The sequence below is a fragment of the Hypanus sabinus genome, chromosome 17, assembly GCF_030144855.1.
Source record: "Hypanus sabinus isolate sHypSab1 chromosome 17, sHypSab1.hap1, whole genome shotgun sequence".
In the NCBI taxonomy this organism is placed as follows: Eukaryota; Metazoa; Chordata; class Chondrichthyes; order Myliobatiformes; family Dasyatidae; genus Hypanus; species Hypanus sabinus.
Window position 1 is genome coordinate 48,657,318 of NC_082722.1, and position 22,981 is coordinate 48,680,298.

At 37.3% G+C, this 22,981-nt stretch overlaps 1 protein-coding gene across 2 annotated transcripts in view; it reads right to left on the reverse strand.

The window, feature by feature from the left end:
* Nucleotides 1-22,981, reverse strand: part of klhdc4 (kelch domain containing 4) — a 97,844-nt gene that overhangs the window by 71,102 nt on the left and 3,761 nt on the right. For both annotated transcript variants that reach the window (XM_059993014.1, XM_059993013.1), the window contains exons 2-3: nucleotides 18,801-18,892; nucleotides 2,323-2,401 (exon numbers count right to left, since the gene is read on the reverse strand). In XM_059993014.1, the coding sequence (XP_059848997.1) occupies nucleotides 2,323-2,401; nucleotides 18,801-18,892 (171 nt within the window). The remainder of the gene's footprint in view (nucleotides 1-2,322; nucleotides 2,402-18,800; nucleotides 18,893-22,981) is intronic.

A 22,981-nucleotide genomic window follows, 5' to 3' on the forward strand; every position in this document is an offset into this window, starting at 1 on the left:
TTTTTGAAACTGCAACTTGACTTTTTAGCTTATTCTTCCCTGTGCCATCCACTTATTTTTGTCCGCCTGACATGTGTCCTATTTTGTTGCATTTTCTGCATTGCCTATGTGAGTTCCTGGCACAATGATAACAAGATTTATTTGGCCAGGCCAGTCCCTGTTTAGATATTGCAATTGTTCATTCCTTTCTTTCATTCCTGACTGCAACTCAATTTTTAAAAAATTTATTTTATTAAGATATAGCACAGAATAGGCACCTCCAGCCCTTCAGCTACACCGCCCAGCAATCCTCGGATTTAATCTGAGCCGAATTACAGGACAATTTACAATGACCAATTAACCTACTAAACAGTACATCTTTGCACAGTGGGAGGAAACTGGAGCACCCAGAAGAAACCCACGCTGTCAAGGGGAGAACGTACAAACACCTTACAGGCAGCAACAAGAATTGTGTCTCTGTCTGCTGTTACCTTTGATATTGCAATTCAACTGCTCTTTTAAATGTGAGTTGTGCTTCAGTTACAAGCCATTTTTGAGTGCTTTCTTGTAAGATTCCACAAAGTAAACTATATCTCAGTGCATCATTAATCACATTACTGAACTGGCAAAGCTTGGACAATTTCTTCAATTCAGCCATGTAAACAGAAATGGACTCTTCTTCCTTTTGATTCTGCTTATGAAACCTAAAGCATACTGCAATCAACAATGGTTTCAGTTCTAAATGTTCCTGCATTACATTCACTGTATCAGCAAAGCTTATTTTGGCTGGAGCAGTCAAACTTTAAGCAAACTATATGCTCTTCCACCAATTGGCACTCAGCAAAACTGGCACTCGTTTCTCATCAGCTATTCCACTTGTTTTAAAATACTGATCAATTTGTTCAGTATACATTACTTAGTTACCTTTTGTGCAATTGAACACATTTATCTTTCCAAGATAGCCAGCCATTTCTGGTTTTTATTTATTATTATCACCCAGTACTCAACTGTTTATGAACCCATGAATTTTGTCCATTTTTTGTCATTTTTTCCTGAAGAGACATGTACTGCGCTTTTTGAAACTCAAACATCTCTCTCCTCTTGCAAAGAAAAAAATGGGTTGTGCTTGTTTTTTACTTGACCATTTCTCGCCTCATGAAGAAAGCATGCTGTGCTTTTTAAAAAAAAAACTTGAACATCTTACTTCATTTCAACAGGTAGGTAGTTGTCTCAGGTTAGTTATAAAATTACTTGCCATCACTGTTAAGTTTTCTAATTCCAAAACATAAAAGTAATCAAAAGAAAAACAATGGTTCCAAAGATAACTCATGTACGTACTTCATTTCACTTTAGTGAAGCACGCTTATGATGTGGTGGTGTAATGACAAGGGTCTGATGAAGGGTCTTGGCCCGAAATATCGACAGCGCTTCTCCCTATAGATGTTGCCTGGCCTGCTGTGTTTTACCGGCATTTTGTGTGTTGTTATATGCCATTCATGTTCTTTTACAAGTAACTGGTAATTAACTATGTAAGCAACAAAGAATGCTTAATCAAAGAATAAATTTACAATATTACTCAAATATTTCTGAAATATTAAACACACAATGATCACCATCCAGCTCTGTTTGTAATAATCAAAGTGAATGTACAAAATTTATAGAGGATTACTAGCCCAAAAACAAAGTGATTATTTACCAACCCCCTTTTTTTGTTATGTGGCTGAAACTGACTGTGCTTGAGCTGGTCAAAGAAAAACTGTTAACATTATTTTCTTTTGCAATTAGAGTTCAGTAATTATGTGATTTCACAATCCGTGGTGTATAAATAAATCTGTTCATTTACTTATCACTGTCATTCAGGGACAAACTTTAACACATATTACATTATTTGCATAGACTGGAGATGGAAGGTGAATTATCCGTCTCCTTTAATTGGAGGGCCAAAGCATCCAATGAAATTTAGAGAATTTGGCAGGAGAGTTGGGAAGAAGGGAAATCAATGTTTATTGTGCTTGACTTAATACTTAATTGCTATAAATTACTTGTTCAGTAGTCTAGTCTGGGATGGCGCAGTGGTGTAGCTAAGTAGAGTGTCTGCATCATGGCATGAGAGACCTGGATTCAACCCTGACCTCAGGGCTGTCTGTGTGGATTCTACATGATTTCTATGTGACCGCACAAATTTCCTTTGGAATATTATTTCCTCTAATATCTCATGGACATGCAGATTAGTTGATTAATTGGCCACTGGAATTAAAGTAGGATTAGGATAAAGAGGTGGTTGAGGTAGATTCCGCAGATTTCTGCATGATTATAACACTGTTATAAAATGATATACTTTACTTTTTGACCGTTGAAATATTCACCCCCAAAGAGAATCAATTCATCCTTCTCAGGGCAAGATGACAATGATGCATTCAACCTGTCAAAAATATAGAAAAGGGGAAGAAAAAGATAAATTTATAAATAATGTGCCCTTCAAAATGAAATGATTCAGTGTTGATAAGGATGGCCCCAATTTGGGCACCAATCAAGGGTAATCAACTAATCACAGTACACATCATAGCTCAGATTATATGAAAGTCTTCAAAGTCAAAATATTTATTTAACTTAAAGTGTCATTTAAGAAATCAAATTAATTGCAAATCTGAAAATTTGCAGTTTAAATAACATCCCTATTAAAACAATTTTTGGCTTAGCGCATTTACATTTAGCAGATAACTCTGGCTACCAATCTTCTCATCTGAATATGTATTGTGGATTTCATTTGGAGTGCAGCTCTAAACAACGGGTATCTACAGTGTGTGTGCGAAGAGGATGGTGTGAAGTTTGTATGCAGTTTCAAAGAAAACATTGCTCAAATTTTGTAAATATGGAATTGTCCTTTGATGTTCAATGCATAAAATACCAAGCTCCACGTTGGGCCAGCGAGACCTTTCGACCGAAAGCGTCTCTGTATGATGCCTGCTGTATCTTGTTTTGTCGAATAAAGAAGCTGCTTTGTATCTACCAGTACTTTTCTCCACTGACTTCATTCACACTACAACATCCTTATCAGGACACAAAGCACTTACGCCTTAGAAATTTAATCACTGTTATAATGCAGGAAACACTGCAGTCTTTTTACAGTTTCCACAAACAGCCAATAAGTTTTAGTAACATCGAACAAGCAAAAACTACGGATAGAACACAGAAAACTGCTCTTGGTCTTCTTCAAAAAGATGTCATGAGAGCTTTCACATCCCAATAGCAGCCAGAACCTTCATCCCTATCTAATTACTTCGGAGGATCCCAGGAATCAAGACAAAATACTCTCCCCACTTCTCAATAATCTGTTCCTCCACAGTGCTGATCATGCTTTAGACTTCAACTTAACCTCAACCTCATCTGATCCCCCTTCTCCTCCAACCACACATGCCCTACGTAGGCAAGGTACCCTTGAAAATAAATAATCTTCCTCTGAACCAAAATCATTACTTAATCCATCCTCTGGATCCCCACCCCCATTGATGACTACCTGGTAATGGGCTTTAGTGTATAAATTTGCTGCTCTTGCTTGCTGGAAAAGCAGTTATTCCAAACAGCTGGACAGGACTCTGGGAAGAGCTTTTTGAGTTAATCTTGCAGCCAGTAGTCAGCTGCTCTGAAATAGGACAGCTGACGCTTAAAACTTAACTTCAATAAGTTTTTACATTAAACAGACTTTTGGGTGTGGGTTATAATTACTCATTGCAATCTTGAACCTATTTTTAAGGGTTATTGTATATATTCTCATTCACGCTTGAAGCTCTACACCTTAACATATAAGCAAGAATCTTCCATTCAGATGGCTGGGATGAGTGAAAAGCAGCAACAGCTGCAATAGCTTTCCACTGTCAACAATATACCCACTACTGAAACAAAAATCTTTGGCCAGCACTACTCAAAAAAGATTTTCAGCATCATCATCAAGTCGGGGAAATTAACTAAAATACTTTATCACAGGTGGAAAATGCATAAAATGGTAACAGCTCTGACATCACTATTTCTTCCCAGCACCACCACCTCTTCATCATTCCTTTCCCACATTCCACACATGATCAGACAGCTGTTATCCAACAGTTAAGCTACAAGACATTGTATAGAGTTCGTTATTTCTTAAATGATTGAGATTTGAGCACATTACCTAGACAAACTTTAGTGCAATTATCAAGTTACTACCACACTTTTCTTTCTTTGTTAAATTTGTTTTTTATGATCCAAAGACAATTCAGTTCCAAGAACATCAGATACTGCAGGGCTACTCCGTCAGTGAGCTGCTCGCTGATCAGAGTAGCTGGACTGGTGGTGGCGGCGGACCTAGCCAAGGTATTGAAGGGGTCGCCCAAGGTGTCGTAGCCAGTTTGGGTACAGAGGAGCCGGTCAGAACAAGGAGCCTGTCGAGATATCTGAGGAGTCTGCTGGTGTGTCAATGAGGAGGTTTGGGTACACAGAAGCTGACCTGGCTGCAAACCGTGTTGCTGCCTGCTACTCGGAAGCTTTGGAGTTGGTGCAATATAACCGTGGGATTTTTGCCTTGGACATTTCATTTGCGATCACAAGACTCTGTTGAACAGTGATAATAAGTTGCTGCAGGCCTGTTAGCCTTGTCTGGTGGAGAGACAATCAATATGGGAGACGTGCAGCCTCAGCTGTAACAAGAACTAGGCCTCAAGCCGCAGGCTTGCCTGTTGCTGCAGACCAGATGAGAGACGTGGAAGTGCTGGGGCCTTACTTCACCAACAGTGTTGCCTTCCCATGTTCCATCGGTGGAATGACAAGCTGGATTGTGTGCATCTGTAACTGCCGGGAGACTGTACCATTGATTGCTGGGCACTGTCGCTCAGGGTCTTGGACTACATGTTTATTTTTTTTGAATGAATATACTTCTTTGTTTGATATTTTGAATTATGTTACTCGCTATTTTTGAACGTTTGCTTGCTATTTGAATATTTTGCACCTTGGCCCCAGTGAAATGTTGTTTCAGTCAGCTGTATCTATGTATAATTTGAATGATAATTACACTTGATTTGATTTGATCTTCAACGGCATCCTAATAGACAGCTATGAGGATCCCTGCAGCATCTGATGACCCTATGATCTCTGTTTCAGAGGCCAATGCCAGGTCGCCTTTTAAGAGGTTGAACCCTCACAAGGTAGCAGGGCTTGGAGTACCTGGTAAGGCTCTGAAAATCTGTGCCAACCAACTGGTAGTATTCAAAATCTCTCAGTGCTACAGTTGGAAGTTCCTACCTGCCTCAAAAGCGCAACAATTATACCAGTGCCCATGAAGAGCAGCATGAGCTGCCTCAATGAATATCATCCATTAGCACTCACATCTATGGTGATGAAATGCTTTGAGAGGCTGGTCTTGGCTGGAATCAATATCAGTCTCAGGAAGGGCCTGGACCCACTTCAATTAGCCTATTGCCACAATAGGTCTACAGAGGACACAATCAATGGCTCTCCATGCAGCCTTGGATCACCCGGACGATGCAAATACCCATGTCAGGATGCTGTTTATTGACTATAGCTCAGCATTTAATACCATCATTTCTACAGTCCTGATCAAAAAACTACAGGACCTAGGCCGCTATACCCCCCTCTGCAAACGGATCCTCGACTTCCAAACGGGAAGACCACAATCTGTGCAGATTGGAAATAACATCTTCACCTCACTGACAATTAAAACTGTGCTCCAGATGGTGCCAAAAGGGCATACAGGAGTGAGATATACCAGTTAGTTGAGTAGTGTCGCAGCAACATCTTTGCACTCAACATCAGCAAGACCAAAGAGCTCATTGTGGACTTCATGATGGGTAAGACAAGGGAACACAAACCAATTCGCATAGAGGGATCAGAAGTGGAGAATGAGCAATTTCAAGTTACTGAGTGTCAATACCTCCGAGGACCTAACCTGGTCCCAATATTTTGATGCAGCTACAAAGAAGCAAGACAGTGGCTATATGTCATTAGAAGTTTGTCAACTAACACTCGAACACTCACTGTCATGTGGCACCGTAGGTAATTTCAAAGTAAGGACATGTTCAGCACAGCTTTGTGGGCCAAAGGACCTGTATTGTGCTGTAGGTTTTCTATGTTTCTACAACTATACCGTGGAGAGCATTCTGACTGGCTGCATCAATGTCCTGTATGTGGGGTTACTGTACCAAGATCGAAATAAGCTCCAGAAACTTGTAAAATTAATTATCACCATAATGGGTACAGACATCCACAGTATCCAAGACACCTTCAAGGAGCGGTGCCCTACAAAGGCAGTGGCCATCATTAAGAATCCCCAGCTTTCTTCTCATTGTTCCTGTCAGGAAGGAGGTACAGGAACCAAAGGCACACCTTCAGGGATTCAGGAACGGCTTCTTTCTCTCTGCCATCCATCCGATTTCTAAATGGACGTTGAACCCACAGACATGACTTTGCTATTTTTGTTATTTTGCACTAATTTTAACTTAACTACTATATAAAAAATGTAACTCAGTATTTTTTTCTCTAGATTTATTTATCATGTACTTCATTGTCCTGCTGCCATAATTAACAAACTTCACAAGATATGCTGGTGATTTTGTAACGTACCCCGTAACTGGGTCACTTACCAGCAAAGATAGAGAGGTCCGTTGAAATCTGATGGTACTATTTTTAACAGTATTTATTGATAAAAATACACAAAAATAATATCAATGCAAACATAAAGATAATATACGTCGTCAATACTAAATCTAAAAGCGCGGGAATAATAAGAATCAAGAAGAAATAGCTCTTTAGTTGTCTAGGGGATAATGTATTGTCCGCTGGAAATAGAAAAGTCACTTTACTTCGTTCAAGCTGTAGGATGCAGCCTTTTTGGTTGCAGAGAAAGACGGAGGTTTAACTTGCCCAGTCCTTTTATGATGTCACTCCTTCGAGACGTTGGGAGTTGGTTTCCCCATTGTTAGCTAAAAGCCGTTTTTCCGTGGTAAGGGCACCGGTTCCGGGGCAAATGGAACCGAACGCACGTGGCCTCCCCGGCTTCCGCTATTACGGGATCGCTAGCATTTCTTCTGGTGCGTCTGAAGGGGCTGTTCCCACAGACCCTCTTTTATCCTGACTCACAGGGTCTCAGATGTCAATCAGGTTGAGGTGAGGCAATCCCTCCCTCAACCAGCCCACTTTGCCTGAGGGCTTCCACGTAGCACAGTATTGCAATACACAAGTTCGGCTCCAAGAGACAATGGCTGTTTCCCGTAGCTTTATATTGCCGGGGGAACAAGACATTCCGCACGTCTCTCTCTCATTTCCTGGGTCTCCTGACTCAAATCAATAGCGAACTTGCGATTCTCACAAAGGAGGGGGCTACCCCACACCCTTCGGCCCCTCAGAGCAGTGGTACATTCATAACAATATTAAATCTGATTCTGATATCTAACTGCACCTTTATAGAATAGTTGCATAAAAGAGATGTAATTTTACAAGCTGGTCCAGATTTCTGCTAATGAAGCAACATTGTACCAATTCAAGATTTTGCAGAGAGAAAACGAAGCATCACATTTACCAAATTAATACTTTAAAAATATTTTGCAATAGTCTATGGCAACTGAGAGTCGTGAAAGAAAGCTATATAAATATAATCCTCCTTCATATTAAAAAACATTTTAAAAACTAGCATTTTGAAGAAAAAATATATACAAAATAATTATGTCAAAAGCAAAATGAAAATCTCTTGCACTCAGAAGGTAAAATTTCAACATTGAACGTTTGCATCCCAAGCGGGGTACAACAATTTTTTAGCTCAAAATTGTTGAAAATTACAATTGAGAGGCAATACCATTTCTCAGTTTCCTGATCAGTCACAGCATCAAAGGATGTGGCGGGAAGCCAGGTGTGTGGAGTTGAGTGGGATCCAGCATCAGTCAAGACGGAATGGTGGAGCAGAATTGATGGGCTGACTGGCCTAATTCTGCTTGCATGTCTTATGACCTTAAATAGCCTATTTCTGATCCTGTGTGTTATGATAAATCGAACTTCAGGTATCATTGAAAGGCAGAAAACCAGAATATATTATTATTGTCGAATTCAGACACAGCAATGAATTATCAAATCGGGGTCAGCAGGAGACGCTCATGGAGTGAGTACTGTTTCAGATTCGTTCCATAACCTTTACTTTTTTTAAACCTATGATCACCCTTATTTAACTTATTTTTACCTACACCAAAAAATTCTTGCTACTTTCTTGGACTTACCTTTAAGAGTTTATTGTGAATTTTTGAAGAAATGAATACAGAAATGGCTCTTAGATCTAAAGGGCGAGAACCTGGTAAGGATCCTAACGGCAACGGAAAGAAAAAGCAGACCGATCCTAAGCGTACTGAATTGACTTATGAAATGTTATTGGAGGTTTTAAATCAAAAATTTGAAGAACAACGACAAATTTTTAAACAAGATATAAAGGCTTTTCAAGATTATATGTTTAAGACGGATTCAGCAGTTAACCAGCAGCAAGTTCTAATCGCAACTCTGCAAGAGGATGCTCGGAAGCGAGACTTGATAATTGAAAAACTGCAGCAGAACTTACTTTCCACGATTAAACAGGTGGAAACACTTAAAGCCAAGAGTGTCGACTTTGAGAATCGGTCCAGAAGACAGAACCAACGTTTTCTTGGTCTCCCGGAAGGTATTGAACAAGGGGACCCAACGAAGTACTTTGCTCAACTTTTAAAGGATGCATTCCCTTCTGTATTCCCAGACAGTCCTCCGTTACTCGATCGCGCTCAAAGAATTATGCGTCGATCACCGAGTGCTTCAGCTAAACCACTGGTTGTAATTGTCCGATTTCATTATGTGAATGTTAAAGAGCAACTTATTTGTGTGGATCGGCGTGTAGAGATGGTCAAATTTCAAGATCACAATTTTCGATTAGTAGAAGATTTTAGTCCAGAAGTAATGAAGGCAAGGCTTCTTTTTAAATCTCTGATGTCTGAATGTTATGAGAAAAATCTAAAACCTGCGCTCTTATACCCTGCGAAGCTCAGAATCTCTCCCCCCAAATGCTCCACGTCGTATTTTTCTTTCTACATCTGAAGCGAGCAGCTTTCTGAAGGAGAACTTCCCTACTGCTACGGACACTCATTTCTAATAAATGAGTGATTTTGATCGTGCAAGATGGTTTTTATTTCCAAAACCAGATTTTGTTTCTGGCTATTGGTGTAGGTTTACTCTATATTTTATACTCTAGTTAAAGTTTTTTTTTCGACATGCTAATCTTTTTATTTTACTCACTTCAACCACTGCACTTTATCTTTGGTGATTATTATTAATCCTTCGAAGGTGAATTTTTAATCCTTCAAAGATGATTTTTTTTACTAAGATGGCGGTTTTTTTCTCAAATATTTTTGGCTTTTTTTTATTTCGCTTTTTTTTCTCTCGTCTTCTTTCTATAATGCATCTCTTATCACAGTTTAAATTTTTTTTGGTTTGTTTGGGTTTCAACCCAATTTATAAGTTACCAGTGATTATATTCTTTTTGTTTTTTTTTACTACTAATTATATTAAGTTTGGTTTTAGTATAGTGATTATAATTTCTTTAGAGTTTGGGTGGATTTTTTTTTATATATGGAGTTGTCGTCTGCTGTTAGGAGGGTAGATTTAGTTTCATCTTTCCCTTTTCCCAGCCTATCCTTGGCTGAGGTGATCTTTTTTTTTACCTCTTGGGTGGGGGGGGGGAGGTCTTTTTCTAAATCTTATGTATCAGTTTTTTCATTTGGGCTGATTTTGAACTACAAAAATGTCCGCGATGTCGTCACTTCCGGATCCGCTCCTTATTTTTGATCCTCTTCCGGGTGCATGAGTTCATAATTTGGTTAACCCTTTATTTACCAAAGGATTGATTTCAGAAATATGGCTCAGAACATTAATTTTGTCTCTTGGAATACTAATGGTTTAAACCATCTGATTAAATGGAAAAAGATTTTCAAAGTATTCCAAAGACTTAATGCTCATATTATTTTTATACAAGAAACTCATGTGAGGAAAGAGGGCAATTATCGCTTGTTTAGGTTTTGGAGGGGTCAACAGTATCATTCGAATGCCAAAGTAAAGGGAGTTTCAATTTTTATTGACTCCTCTATTGCATTTGTCCAACATGATATCTTTTCGGATCTGAATGGTAGATTTTTGTTAATTACTGGCTTACTTTTTAATAAAAAGGTTGCTATGGTTAATGTTTATGCTCCAAATGTGGATTATCCTGATTTTTTTAAGTCCTTATTTACTTCTCTACCTAATCTAAATGAATATAAGTTAATAATGGGTGGTGACTTTAATTGTTGTTTAAATCCTTTGATGGACAAATCTATATCTACTCAGACTTTACCCAATAAGTCAGCCACTTGTATTAACACTTTTTTGACTGATAATGGAATTTTTGATATTTGGAGATTTCGGCATTCTAAGGACAAAGAGTTTTCTTTTTTCTCACATGTTTATCATTCCTACTCGAGAATTGATTATTTTTTTTATTGACTCTTGTTTTATTCCATCGGTAATTGGTTGTAATTATGATATTATAGCCATCTCTGACCACGCTCCATTAAAACTTTCTATTAAATTTATGGATACAGCTTCTAATGCTAGACGATGGCGATTTGATTCTACCTTACTGCAAGATCCGGATTTTATTAAATTTATGAAGGAACAGATCGATTTCTTCTTTTCAACTAATTCCACAGATGATATTTCTTGCGGAACACTTTGGGACACTTTTAAAGCATATATACATGGACAGATTATCTCTTACTCTGTTGGTCTGAGAAAACGCATTAAGAAGGAAACTTTTTTATTGGTTGATAAAATTAAAGAGATTGACAAGAAATATTCGATCACTCCTAGTAAGGAGCTTTACAAACAAAGGATTGAACTTCAAACAGAACATAGTTTATTACTTACATCTTCGATTGAAAATCAATTAATGAAAACCAGATCTGATTTTTATATACATAGTGATAAATTGGGTAAACTGTTAGCTAGTCAATTGAAGAATGCTTTGGTTAAACGTCAAATTACTAAGATCCATCAGCAGAATGGGGATTTGACAGTTAACCATGATGAGATAAATAAATCATTTCAAGATTTTTATACCTCCCTGTATCATTCTGAATTCCCTCATGATCATAATACCATGTGTGATTTTCTTGGGAAACTGAATTTTCCAAAATTATCATCAGATGATCTTTCAATATTAGAAACTCCTATTACGGATGCAGAAATTAAAGGGGTTATTTCCTCCATGAATTCTGGGAAAGCACCAGGTCCAGATGGGTATACAGTAGAATTTTTTAAATGTTTTTCTGCTACTCTTTCTCCTTGGTTATGCAGGGTTTTTGAAGAAGCAATTAGATTGGGCAATTTGCCACAATCTTTTTATAGAGCTTCCATTTCTTTAATATTGAAGAAAGATAAAGACCATACTGACTGCGCATCCTATAGACCAGTATCTTTATTGAATGTAGATTCCAAGATCTTTTCCAAGTTACTGGCATCCAGGTTGGAGAAGGTATTACTCCAAATTATTTCAGAAGATCAAACCGGTTTTATTAAAAATCGCTATTCTTTTTTCAATGTTAGGAGATTATTGAATATTGTTTATACTCCTTCACATAGCACTTCAGAATGTATTATTTCATTAGAAGCCGAGAAAGCATTTGATAGAGTTGAATGGACATACTTATTTAATGTGCTGGAGAAGTTTAATTTTAGTCTGACATTCATTTACTGGATTAAACTGATATATCATACCCCAGTAGCCTCGGTGCTTACTAACAATCAAAGATCTCCGTTTTTTCGTTTATTTCGGGGCACTAGACAAGGCTGTCCTCTTAGTCCATTATTATTTGATATTGCTTTAGAACCCTTGGCAATTGCTATCAGAGAATCACAGAATATTTTTGGCATTAATCGTGGGACAGATATACATAAGTTATCATTATATGCAGATGACTTATTATTATTTATTTCTGACCCTGAGAAATCCATTCCTGCAGTTTTATCATTATTGGCTCAAGTTTTTCCGGGTATAAATTAAATCTTAATAAGAGTGAATTGTTTCCTTTAAATAGACAGGTTCCAATTTATGGAAATTTACCTTTTAAATCAGTTAATGATTCTTTTATTTACTTTGGGATTAAAATCACAAAAAACTATAAAGACTTAATTAAGGGTAATTTTTTACCCTTAATCGATCAGATTATATGTTTGTTTACTAAGTGGTCACCACTATCTTTATCTCTGATAGGTTGGATTAATGCTATTAAGATGGTTATTTTAACCAAGCTGTTATATATATTTCAAGCGGTACCAATTTTTATTCTGAAATCTTTTTTTTGCTAATGTTGATTCAAAAATTTCCTCATATATATGGCAGAATAAAAATCCTAAGTTAGGTAAAATATATTTACAGAAGGCAAGGAAGGAAGGTGGATTGGCATTGCCTAAGTTTAGATATTATTATTGGGTAGTTAATATCCGATATTTGATGTGTTGGTTAAAGCATTGGGATATATCTTTTAGCCCTCATTGGGTGAACCTGGAAATTAAATCTGTACAAGGATTTGCACTGGGTTCTATTTTAGGGACTTCTCTTCCCTTTGCTCTTTCTAAATTGCCGAAAGGAATTGGCAACCCGATAGTTAAACATACTTTATGTATATAGTTTCAATTTTGGAAATTTTTTGGGTTGACTCAGTTTGTTTTAAATATTCCTATTGTATCCAATTGCTTTTTTTATCCTATTATAGACCAAGCTTATTCAGCTTGGAAGACTAAAGGATTACTACGATTTTCCGATTTATTTTTGGATAATTGTTTTATGTCTTTTGAGCAATTATCTAATAAATATAATTTGCCTAGATTTCATTTTTTTAAATATTTACAGATTAGGAATTTCTTAAATACTGTACTTCCTACTTTTCCAAATTTTGTGTCTTCAGGTATTTTAGAGCATTTGTTTGAACTAAACCCTTTTCAGAAAGGGCTAATATCAAAACTTTACAATATAATTATGAAGATATGTTCAGAGCCCTTTTATAAGACTAAAAATGATTGGGAAAGAGAACTTAACCTTACTATCCCTATTGAGAATTGGGATAAAATTCTTCAATTAGTCAATACATCATCTATATGTGCTAAACATTCATTAATACAGTTTAAAGTTGTGCACAGGGCTCATACGTCCAAGGATAAGTAGGCTCATTTTTATTCCTATATAAATCCTATTTGTGACAGATGTCATTCTGAGATAGCGTCTTTAACTCATATGTTCTGGTCGTGTCCGCTTTTGAACAAATATTAGAAAGATATTTTTGATATTATTTCTGTGGTATTGAACATTGATTTACAACCTCATCCTATTACTGCAATTTTTGGTTTACCAATGATGGACTCACTCCATTTATCCTCTTCCGCTTGTCGAATGATTGCATTTCTTACACTAATGGCTAGAAGATCTATTTTGTTGAATTGGAAAGAAATTAATCCTCCTACTGTATTTCATTGGTTTTCTCAAACTATGTTATGTCTAAATTTAGAAAAAATTTGAAGTGGTGTATTTGATACTTCTATTAAATTTGAAAAGATATGGAGACCATTTATTCAATATTTTCATATGATGTAATATGACCCTGTTCCAAGCCTATTTGATTTTCCAGTTTTGATTTTATATATGTTGAGAGGATTGGAGTTGACGACACTGATGATTTTATATTTTTGTAAGCTATTATAAACAGCCCTTTTTTTTCATTTTTCCAGTTTTTCTTTTTCTCTTTTTTCTTTTTTTGTTTTTTTCCTTATTAGTTACTAGATTATTAGATTAGTTTTTTTGAATTTTTTTTTCTTTTTCTTTTTTCTGTTTTTTTTATTATAAATTATGATATACCTAGGTTTGCCTTGTTTATTTATATTTTGTATCGTCTATGATTTGGGAATACTCATTTATACTGTAATCATTGCTTATCTATTCTTTCATGTTCAGTTGAAATGTGTATGTTTGTAATCCCATTATCTATGTATCAATTTTATTTTGTTGATATTAATAACAATAATAAAAAGATTGAAAAAGAAAGAAAAAATTATCAAATCTACATGTATAAAATAAGTTGTAAAACAAATCTATCTGCATAAAAGGGCAGCATAGAAGTGGTTAGTGTAACACTATCACAGTGTCAGCAATCAGGCTTCAATCCCACTGCTGTAAGGAATTTGCATGTTCTCCCTGTGAACACGTGGGCTTCATCTGGGTGTTCTGGTTTCCTCCAACATTCCAAAGATGTTAGGGTTAGTAAGTTGTGGGAATGCTATGTTGGCACCAGAAATAAGGCAACATTTATGGGCTTTCCCAGTACATATTTAGACTGTGTTAATCATTGATGCAAATAGCACATTTTTACTATATGTTTCGATGTACACATGACAAATACAGCTAATCTTTAAAAATCAGAATTTCTTTTACAATTTACTGAAATGGTTGTCAGGCTACAATAACAGTCTGTCAAAATAGAATTATACTATTTCCCTGCCCTTGCAAAGGCTGTGGCATTAGCTTGGTATTATCTCCCCACTTTCATCCAACATGGAGCAGAGAAATAAATCACTCAGCCTATTATGCTGACATTATCTCCTTAAAAAGGCATAAGTAACTCCATTCTTTGACTTTTATCACCACATCTCTAATTTTCTTTAGAAGGCGACCACTAATTCCACATCCAATAAATTTATACCGATTATAGATTATTAAAAATTATAGTCTCAAAATATTTCTAATCTCCTTACTTGAAATCTTTTGGCAACTTCTTAAATTGGTGTGTATTTTGAGAACTAACATCTTGCTATCGGAAACCATTTCTCCATAACTGAACTTTCAAACCTCCATATAACTTAACATGTTTAATAAAAATCACCCCTTAACTATCTTTGGTAGATAACCTTCTCAGATCTCTCAATATCACATGAAGCTATAAAATCTTGTTACCATGCTAGCTATTCCATTGTATTCATCTCCTATTTCCCCATAGCCCCATTTAACCTGAAACTGCATCTGGTTCTGAGTTTTAATGTAGCTACATGGCAAAGGAGATCAATTTATCAACACTATAAATGACAAAGCCACATTGTAATCTTCATACCCCCCATAATCTATTATGCATTGAACATAACATTTCCATGTGTAAAAAATTTCAGAACAATATATTAATATACAATTTATAAATATAATCTTCTAATGAACTATTCTCTTACACCGTATGTAGCAGGCTAATTTTGATCACAGCAAGATCTCATCCACAACAAATAACAACAGCAGACGTACAATTAGTTCAACTATTTTACTAGTACTTAAGGATGAATGTTAACCGAGATTATGGTATCACTAATTACTTAAGGCTAATCAAACTACCTTAAAGGTCTTGGTTTCGGTTATCCAAGTTATGCTTTTTTCAGTGCTGCACTGAAGTTTAAAAATAAATTGTATTAGATTTGAAGCTATCATTCTGTTTCATAAGGTAAAGTATTTCCATAAGTGAACATTTTGCCTGAATGCACCTGTAAAAAAATTCCTTTTCTCCTTCAAGAATTTAAGTCAGTGTAATTTCACTTCATGTTTTATTATACTTTTGATACAATGTTTTGTTACAAGTTTAATCACTCTGATCATTCTAAATTACTATTGACTTCATGTCATTTACTCTGTTCAAGAGAAGACTATACCAACTGTTAAATATGTCTTTCAACAAGGGCAGCAGATGATCAAAACTGAAAGTAAAAACATAATACTGGGAGCGTTTGGTAGGTCAAACAGCAGTGAGGAAAGAAACAGTCAATATTTCAGCTCAAGAATCCTGCATCCCAACTGGAAAAATGAGAAGACAAAGAATGTTTTAAAAATGAGACAAAAATCTGCAGATGCTGGAAATCTGAGCAATACACACAAAATGCTGAAGGGATTTCAGGCCAGGCAGCATCTATGGATCAGAATAATTTGGCTCAAAACATTTTTATAAAACCCATTCATAGCTGATAACTGTTTTGGTCTGTACAAGCGGCTGTGTGGTGGAAAAGGCACAACAGCGCCTCTTTTACTTCAGACGGTTGAAGAAGTTTGGTATGGGCCCCCAAATCCTAAGAACTTTCTACAGGGGCACAATTGAGAGCATCCTGGCTGGCTGCATCACTGGTTGTTATGGGAACTGTACTTACTTTAATTGCAGGGCTCTGTCGAGTGGAACGGACAGCCCACCAGATCCGTAGATGTGAACTTCCCACTATTCAGGACATTTATACAGACAGGTGAGTAAAAAGAGCCCAAAGAATCATTGGGACTTGAGTCACCCCAATCACAAACTGTTCCAGCTGCTACAGTCCACGAAATGAAACCGCAGCATAAAAGCCAGGACCAACAAGCACTGGTCCAGCTTCTTCCACCAGTCAATTAGACTGATTAATTGTATTTCTATGTTATATTGACCGTCCTGTTGTACATACCCTTTTTTTAAACAAATTACTATAAATTACACATTGCACTTTTTGACAGAGATGTAAAGATTTTTACTTCTCATGTATATGAAGGATGTAAGTAATAAAGTCAATTCAATTTAAAAGTCAGTATGGCATTTTAATTATTTCCTTCCACTAGAACTGGTTGGTTTCTTCATATTTATATATCATATTTATTACACCTTTGCCATTATTTCACTTTTCTGAGTTTCATAAATTTCAGCATCAGCTTTACCATTATGATGCTTTAAGAAAATATTGAACTTGATTTTCAGCCAACTAGGCCAAGATTTTCCCAAAGCAAAGTTGAGGTCTGTTGATCTTTGCCTCAATAACCAGATCACAAGTGGTACACTAAAGGCCAATGCACAAGTTGTCCAATGTTACAAAGCACTTGCAACTTGTGGACTTTTCCCATCTCACTTTTCTTTAAATGGGTTTAATTGCTGAGCCATTCCAAAATAAATTCTTTCCAGAATATATGCTAGGCTTGATTGAGAGCGCTTGAAGAACAAGAGCTAAATCATTCCAACCTGTTTTTCTGATATTGTTCCTTCTTCAGTTTTGAACATTTCACTATGGGAAAGATATCAACTATTTTCACAAGATTAAGTTGACAGGATGGAATTCACTAGAAAAGATCAAGTAGCTAGGGTTCTTTTGTCTGGAAACAAAATACACCCTATCCTCGTTATATGTATCTTCAAACTATGCGCATTCAGTCATGCGAGGAACCTATTTCTACCAACGTCTCCTGATGTGCGTCCAAACTCACAGTTATGCGAGGACCACCGCTCTCCCACCAATACAAGTCACGTGCACACGCCTCACAATCTCACTCCCGCCAGTCTCACATTGGGTTTGGCAACGTATGGGTGTGCGATCTTGCTCTCTTAAACATTTTTTGTTTTTACCTATGCTGCAGTGACTTTGTGCTTGAAATATTTAACTATGCCTCCTAAGCATCCGATGTCAAGTCCTGGGCCATCAGCCAAGCGGCAGAGAACCGCTTTAACACTTGAAAAAATGTTGGAAATTATAAACAGGGCAGCGCCAGACAAGACTGTGCCTTTTTGGAAGCGTATGACGAAATGCACTTACATAAGTAAGGATGAAAAAAACTGCGTCAGGTTTCAAGGCAGCAAAAGATAGATTGACTTTGCTTATGTGTTCCAATGCTGAAGGAGACTGTAAGATGAAGCCTCCCTTAGTTTACGATTCACTAAACCCCCATGCTTTTAAGGGCTTGAGTAAGAATATGCTTCCTGTCCACTGAGCAGCTAACAAGAAAGCATGGGTCACTAGGAAGACCGATTTGCTGTTGAGGCTGAACGCTACTGCCGGGAACAGAATCTTGCCTTTAAAGTTCTTTTGTTGCTTGATAATGCACCAGCCCAGCCCATCCCATCCCAAACGTTTGGACAGTACTCATCCTAACATAACAGTGTGTTTCCTGCCACCTAACACAACACAGCTGATTCAACCATTGGACAAAGGTGTGATATCCACATTCAAGGCATATTTTTTTTACGGTGAACTATCTCGCAGATGCTGCAAGCAACAGACGATTTTGAAAATCCAGGGAGTATGAAGATGTTGAAACACTAGATTATAGAGAGTAACTAAAACATATTGCAGTAGACACATTTAACAAGAGGCATGATATCTATTGCAAGAACAGAAGATACAAGAATTTTGATAGAAAAATAATGTGAGACTGCACAGTTTAAACATCAGCAGAGATCAATCAGGCCAAATGGTCCATTTCATTTCTTTAGGTTTTTTGCAATCTTTAATAGTTTTGAATAATTTGGTATAGTTACTATACTCACTCTTCAATGACTTACCATGTAGGAGTATAAATTGAAAATTCTATGGAACAGAAGAATAAATTACATAAACATTTATTTAGCCATGAGATTCTGTACATTAGCAGAATGTAAGATTATTATATTTTGTTAAAGGAGATCTTTAAACTTAATAAAGTATTGATGAAGCCCGAGGGAGAATGGAACAAAGTAAATGTCTTTTCAGAAAATCAGGGCAGACAAAATGAGCCAAATAGTCTACTCCTATGCTCAAAAGATTTTATGACCTTATATTTCTCAACATGACTGTAAATGCATTGTAAGCATTTCTCTGTGCTAGCCTTCCCCTATAATAGTCAAATCAAGTTCTGAAACAAGACCAGCTTTTTTGTCACTATTTTCACAAAGGTGAAATCAAAGAATATACGATCAAAAAGCAATAACTTGCCTATTTGCTTTACTTACCGTGGTGAAGGAAAAGAACATGCGACTTCCGTTACTTGAGTTTTCTTTGCATCAAGTTGCTTGAATTCAGCTATTAATGTTTCTAGATCCTCCTAAGTATGAGAAACAGAACTTATTTAACAAAACCATTTTAAAGGTCTTCAATCATAACTGGCAATATAATTAAATACAATAAAAGCATAAAATCAAAGAAGCAATAAAGTTAAATACAGGCAGTCCCCGAATTATGAACGTCCGACTTATGAACAACCCGTACTTACGAATAGAGGGAGGAGAACGCCGTCCGCCACTTTAAGACGGATCACGATGCTGTCTGCCATTTTAAGTCGTTGCTGTTAACACTGTGTTAACTGTGTAACTTTGTATTTGGCTTAAATATTTCTTAGCAAGATTCACCCTTTTCCATTCAGCATTGCCCCCACTTGTCCCATTTAACCTGTCTGAGTACGGGTGGACTTTAGGACCCGGGGGAGCAGCGGGCCCACGGATGCTGCTGAATCTGCAGTTTTCTGTTCCCTTGACGGAAAATGATCACGATTGAAAATGAAGCGGAAATAATAAAGCGATTGGAAAGAGGTGAAACGCCATCAGTCATTGGAAAAGTATGAAGCTACAGCTGGTCAACGATTGGAACAATTTCAAAGGATACTGGTAAAGGATAAAGTGAGAATAATGGAGCATGTGAAAGGCCCTGCCCCGATGAAAGCTGCAATTATTACTAAGCAACACAGTGGTTCAATTATTGAAATACATACATTTCTTAAGTGTTTTATATGCATAGAAAGGTAAAATATATACCATATACTAAGACAAACATTTGACTGACGCCAAATAATACTGGACATACCTGTTCCGACTTACGTACAAATCCGCCTTAAAGACGGACTCAGGAATAGAATTCATTCATAACCTGGGGACTGCCTGTACATACATAGTTAACTTAAGGATTTCCTTTTTACTAAGGCTGTCTAGCACTATTTATAATTTTGCTTCTAGGCCTCCATAGAACCTTAACCAAGAGATAGCATTGTCAACCTATTAGAAATTATAGAATTCTTAGATCCCCAAGTCCGAAACTTATGAGCTCAAATACCACTACAAGATTAAGTTATATTGGTAGCTTGCATACCTGAGATGAGCGATAGTAAATCCAAATCCCACCTGTTCTTTCAGGGAGCAATTCCCTGGCATCCTAGCTCATGAATACCACTCAACCAACATCATTTAAGCAAATTTTATAATAACTGTCTCTGTTGTTATCAACTGAACACTGTTAGCAATATACTAATTTTAAATCAATCTGGAAATCAAAAGCAACAAAAAAATGATGGTTTTATACCATGCCTGCTGCATTTTATATGCTGGAAATGCAAACAGGTCAAACAGCACATGAAGAGAGAAACATTATTTATTAGTTTTGATAAGTACAGAGGAATGACAAATGAGAAGGGAAAAAAAGAAGTCTGTAATAGAATGGAAAGCAGGTGAGACTAAATAACAAAGGTACAATGAAGAAAAACACAGCTTCAACTGCCAATAACAGAATTATTATTAATACCTTCGTCCTGATAAATAAGGGGACAATGCATGTAACAGTTAAATTCAATGTTCCATCTGGAAGTAGTATTGACTTGCTCCAAAGTTCCATCAAGATCTTTGCTTTATTCTTACTGCAATTTGTGTCTTTTTTAAAACTTTGTTTCCAACAAAGACTGCCACCTCTCACAGTTCATGAATTCCAGTATCCCTCATGAACTCTCCTCCAAATCCATTTTCAATTTCCCCAGTTCCAGCATACCATATTTTCACAAATCCTTCCAACCTTCTCCTCCCTCATCTCAAACAATGAATCATCAGCAGAAGCATCACTCATGCCCATACATCTTCAACTGAATGAATTAAGTGAAATTAGACTCTTCTTTTGCAGCCTCTATGCTCTTTACCCAAAGTGCAGACCTATTCTTGTATCTCCAGTATTCCTCATCTGCACAGACCCTACTTTTGACCTCTCCACTTCTCTGGATCTATTCATTGGTTATTGCCAATAGCACATTGATTGCATTTATTTTTCTACTCACTCACTCTGCCCTACTGCCTTCTGAACCTGCAGCACTCAGCTCACTAAAACTGACAAACATGGTATCATCAGTCTGGTGAAATGATGTTGATCTCACAGAAGCCAAACATCAGTTTTAGGACACATCTGTAACCACCTTATATTCCAGACAGTCATTATATAATTATTCCCTCCAACACATAATTGTCCACAACTTCTGCCATTTTCAATGGGACCCTACCACTAAACATGTCTTTACCTCCTGCCTGCTCTCTGCTTTCCACTGGGATCAGACTCTCCGTGATTCCCTTGTCCATTTGTCCCTCCCTCCATTCTTGCTTCTGGCACTTATCTCTGCAAGCAGTAGAAATGTTACACCTGCCCATTCACCTCCTCCCTCACCTTCATTCAGTGCTCTAATCAGGTCTTCCAGGTGAGGCAACACTGAATCTGCAAGTTGGTTAGGTCATATCCTGTATTCAGTGCTCCTGTTGCGGCCTCCTCTACATTGTGGGACTGCTTTGTCCAGCATCTCCACTCTGTCCGCAAAAAGCGGGATTTCCCCGATAGCCTATCATTTTAAGTCCTATCCCAATTCCCATTCTGATCTGTTGATCCATGGCTTTCTCTTCTGACTTGATGAGGCCACTCTCAGGTTGGACGAGCAACACCTCATATTCCATTTTGGTATCCTCTCACCCAATGGCATGAATATCAATTTCTCCAACCTCCAGTAACTCCACCCCCCCTCTTCAATTCCTCACTTTGGTCTCTTATCCTCACCAACCTGTCACCTTCCCCAGTGCCCCTCCTCCTTCCCTTTCTCCCCTGGTCCACTGTCCTATCTTATCAGACTGCTCCTCCTCCACCCCTTTACCTTTTCCACCTATTATCTCCCAGCTTCTTACTTCTTCACCCTCCCCCACCCACCTGTCTTCACCTAAAACCTTCCAACTTATCTTCCTTCCACCTTTTTATTTTAACATCTTCCTTTCCCATTCTGATGAAGGGCCTCATCCTGAAACATTGACTGCTTATTCATCTCCATAGATGCCCCCTGACCTGCTGGGTTCCCCCAGCATTTTGTGTATGAGGCTCTGATTTCCAGCATCCACAGGATCTTGTGTAGACTTTGCATCCACAGCTTCTATCTCTGTAGTGAACCTGTCTCCATGGCTTACTTTTATCTCTACGCAACATATACCAGCAAGATTGGCCAGGCAGGCATTCACATCTCAGCCTTTTCTTGCTCCACTTAATTTGCTTCAGTCATCCTACCTACTCTCTCCTTTCTCTCATAGTTCAGGCCCTTTCCACTAACATCTGTGATCATTCAGAAGCCTTCTGTTACCAGTTCCTTGGTCCCAACCCACTCATCTTTAAAATGGGTACACAATCCTTCTGCTTCCATCCACATCAAGGTCTGAGGGCACTCCTTGAACAGACCCAATCTGGACTTCTCTTTCAATTCCCCTTTCTGCACCCATCTTGACTTCTCCAACTTACCCCAATGGTAACCCTAGCCTTGCTATATCAGACCTTTTTCACTATACAAAATTAAATTGTTTTCCCTCTTTCCCCAGTTCTGAAGAAGTTTCTCTTTCCAGTGATACAGCCTGCTTCTTGGCACTTTGTTTTTATTTCAGAAACTACCAGAGTTTCATTGGAGTCCCGCAGATCAAAGAAAAGAAGCCCGTTTGTATGTACACAAATGTGACACATTCAGTTTTCTTGCCTTGGAAAATTACAGAGCATTTTACAACACCAAGAGAAGTTGCAGACTGATCACAGAAACAAATCCATTTCTTCCTTTTGAAGAATTATTATACTGGAGAGTTGGAGTGCTCTATAATTTATCAAAAATCACTTAGCTCTAACAAGAGTTGTTGAGGGAGAGGGGAGAGGGGTGATGAGCAATATTGTAATATTGTTCCTAAGTGATCATTTGCATGGGGATATGCTTAAACATACAGTTTAAAGAGGATCTAAATAGTAAGTATAATTTAAATGATGGATCTTCCAATAATTTAATTTTCTTGAGACAAAAAACACAAGAATAGCAGGTCATGAGAGAGATACAAGGCATTTTCTTCACATTGTCACTCAATAGTTTCCATACCCCATT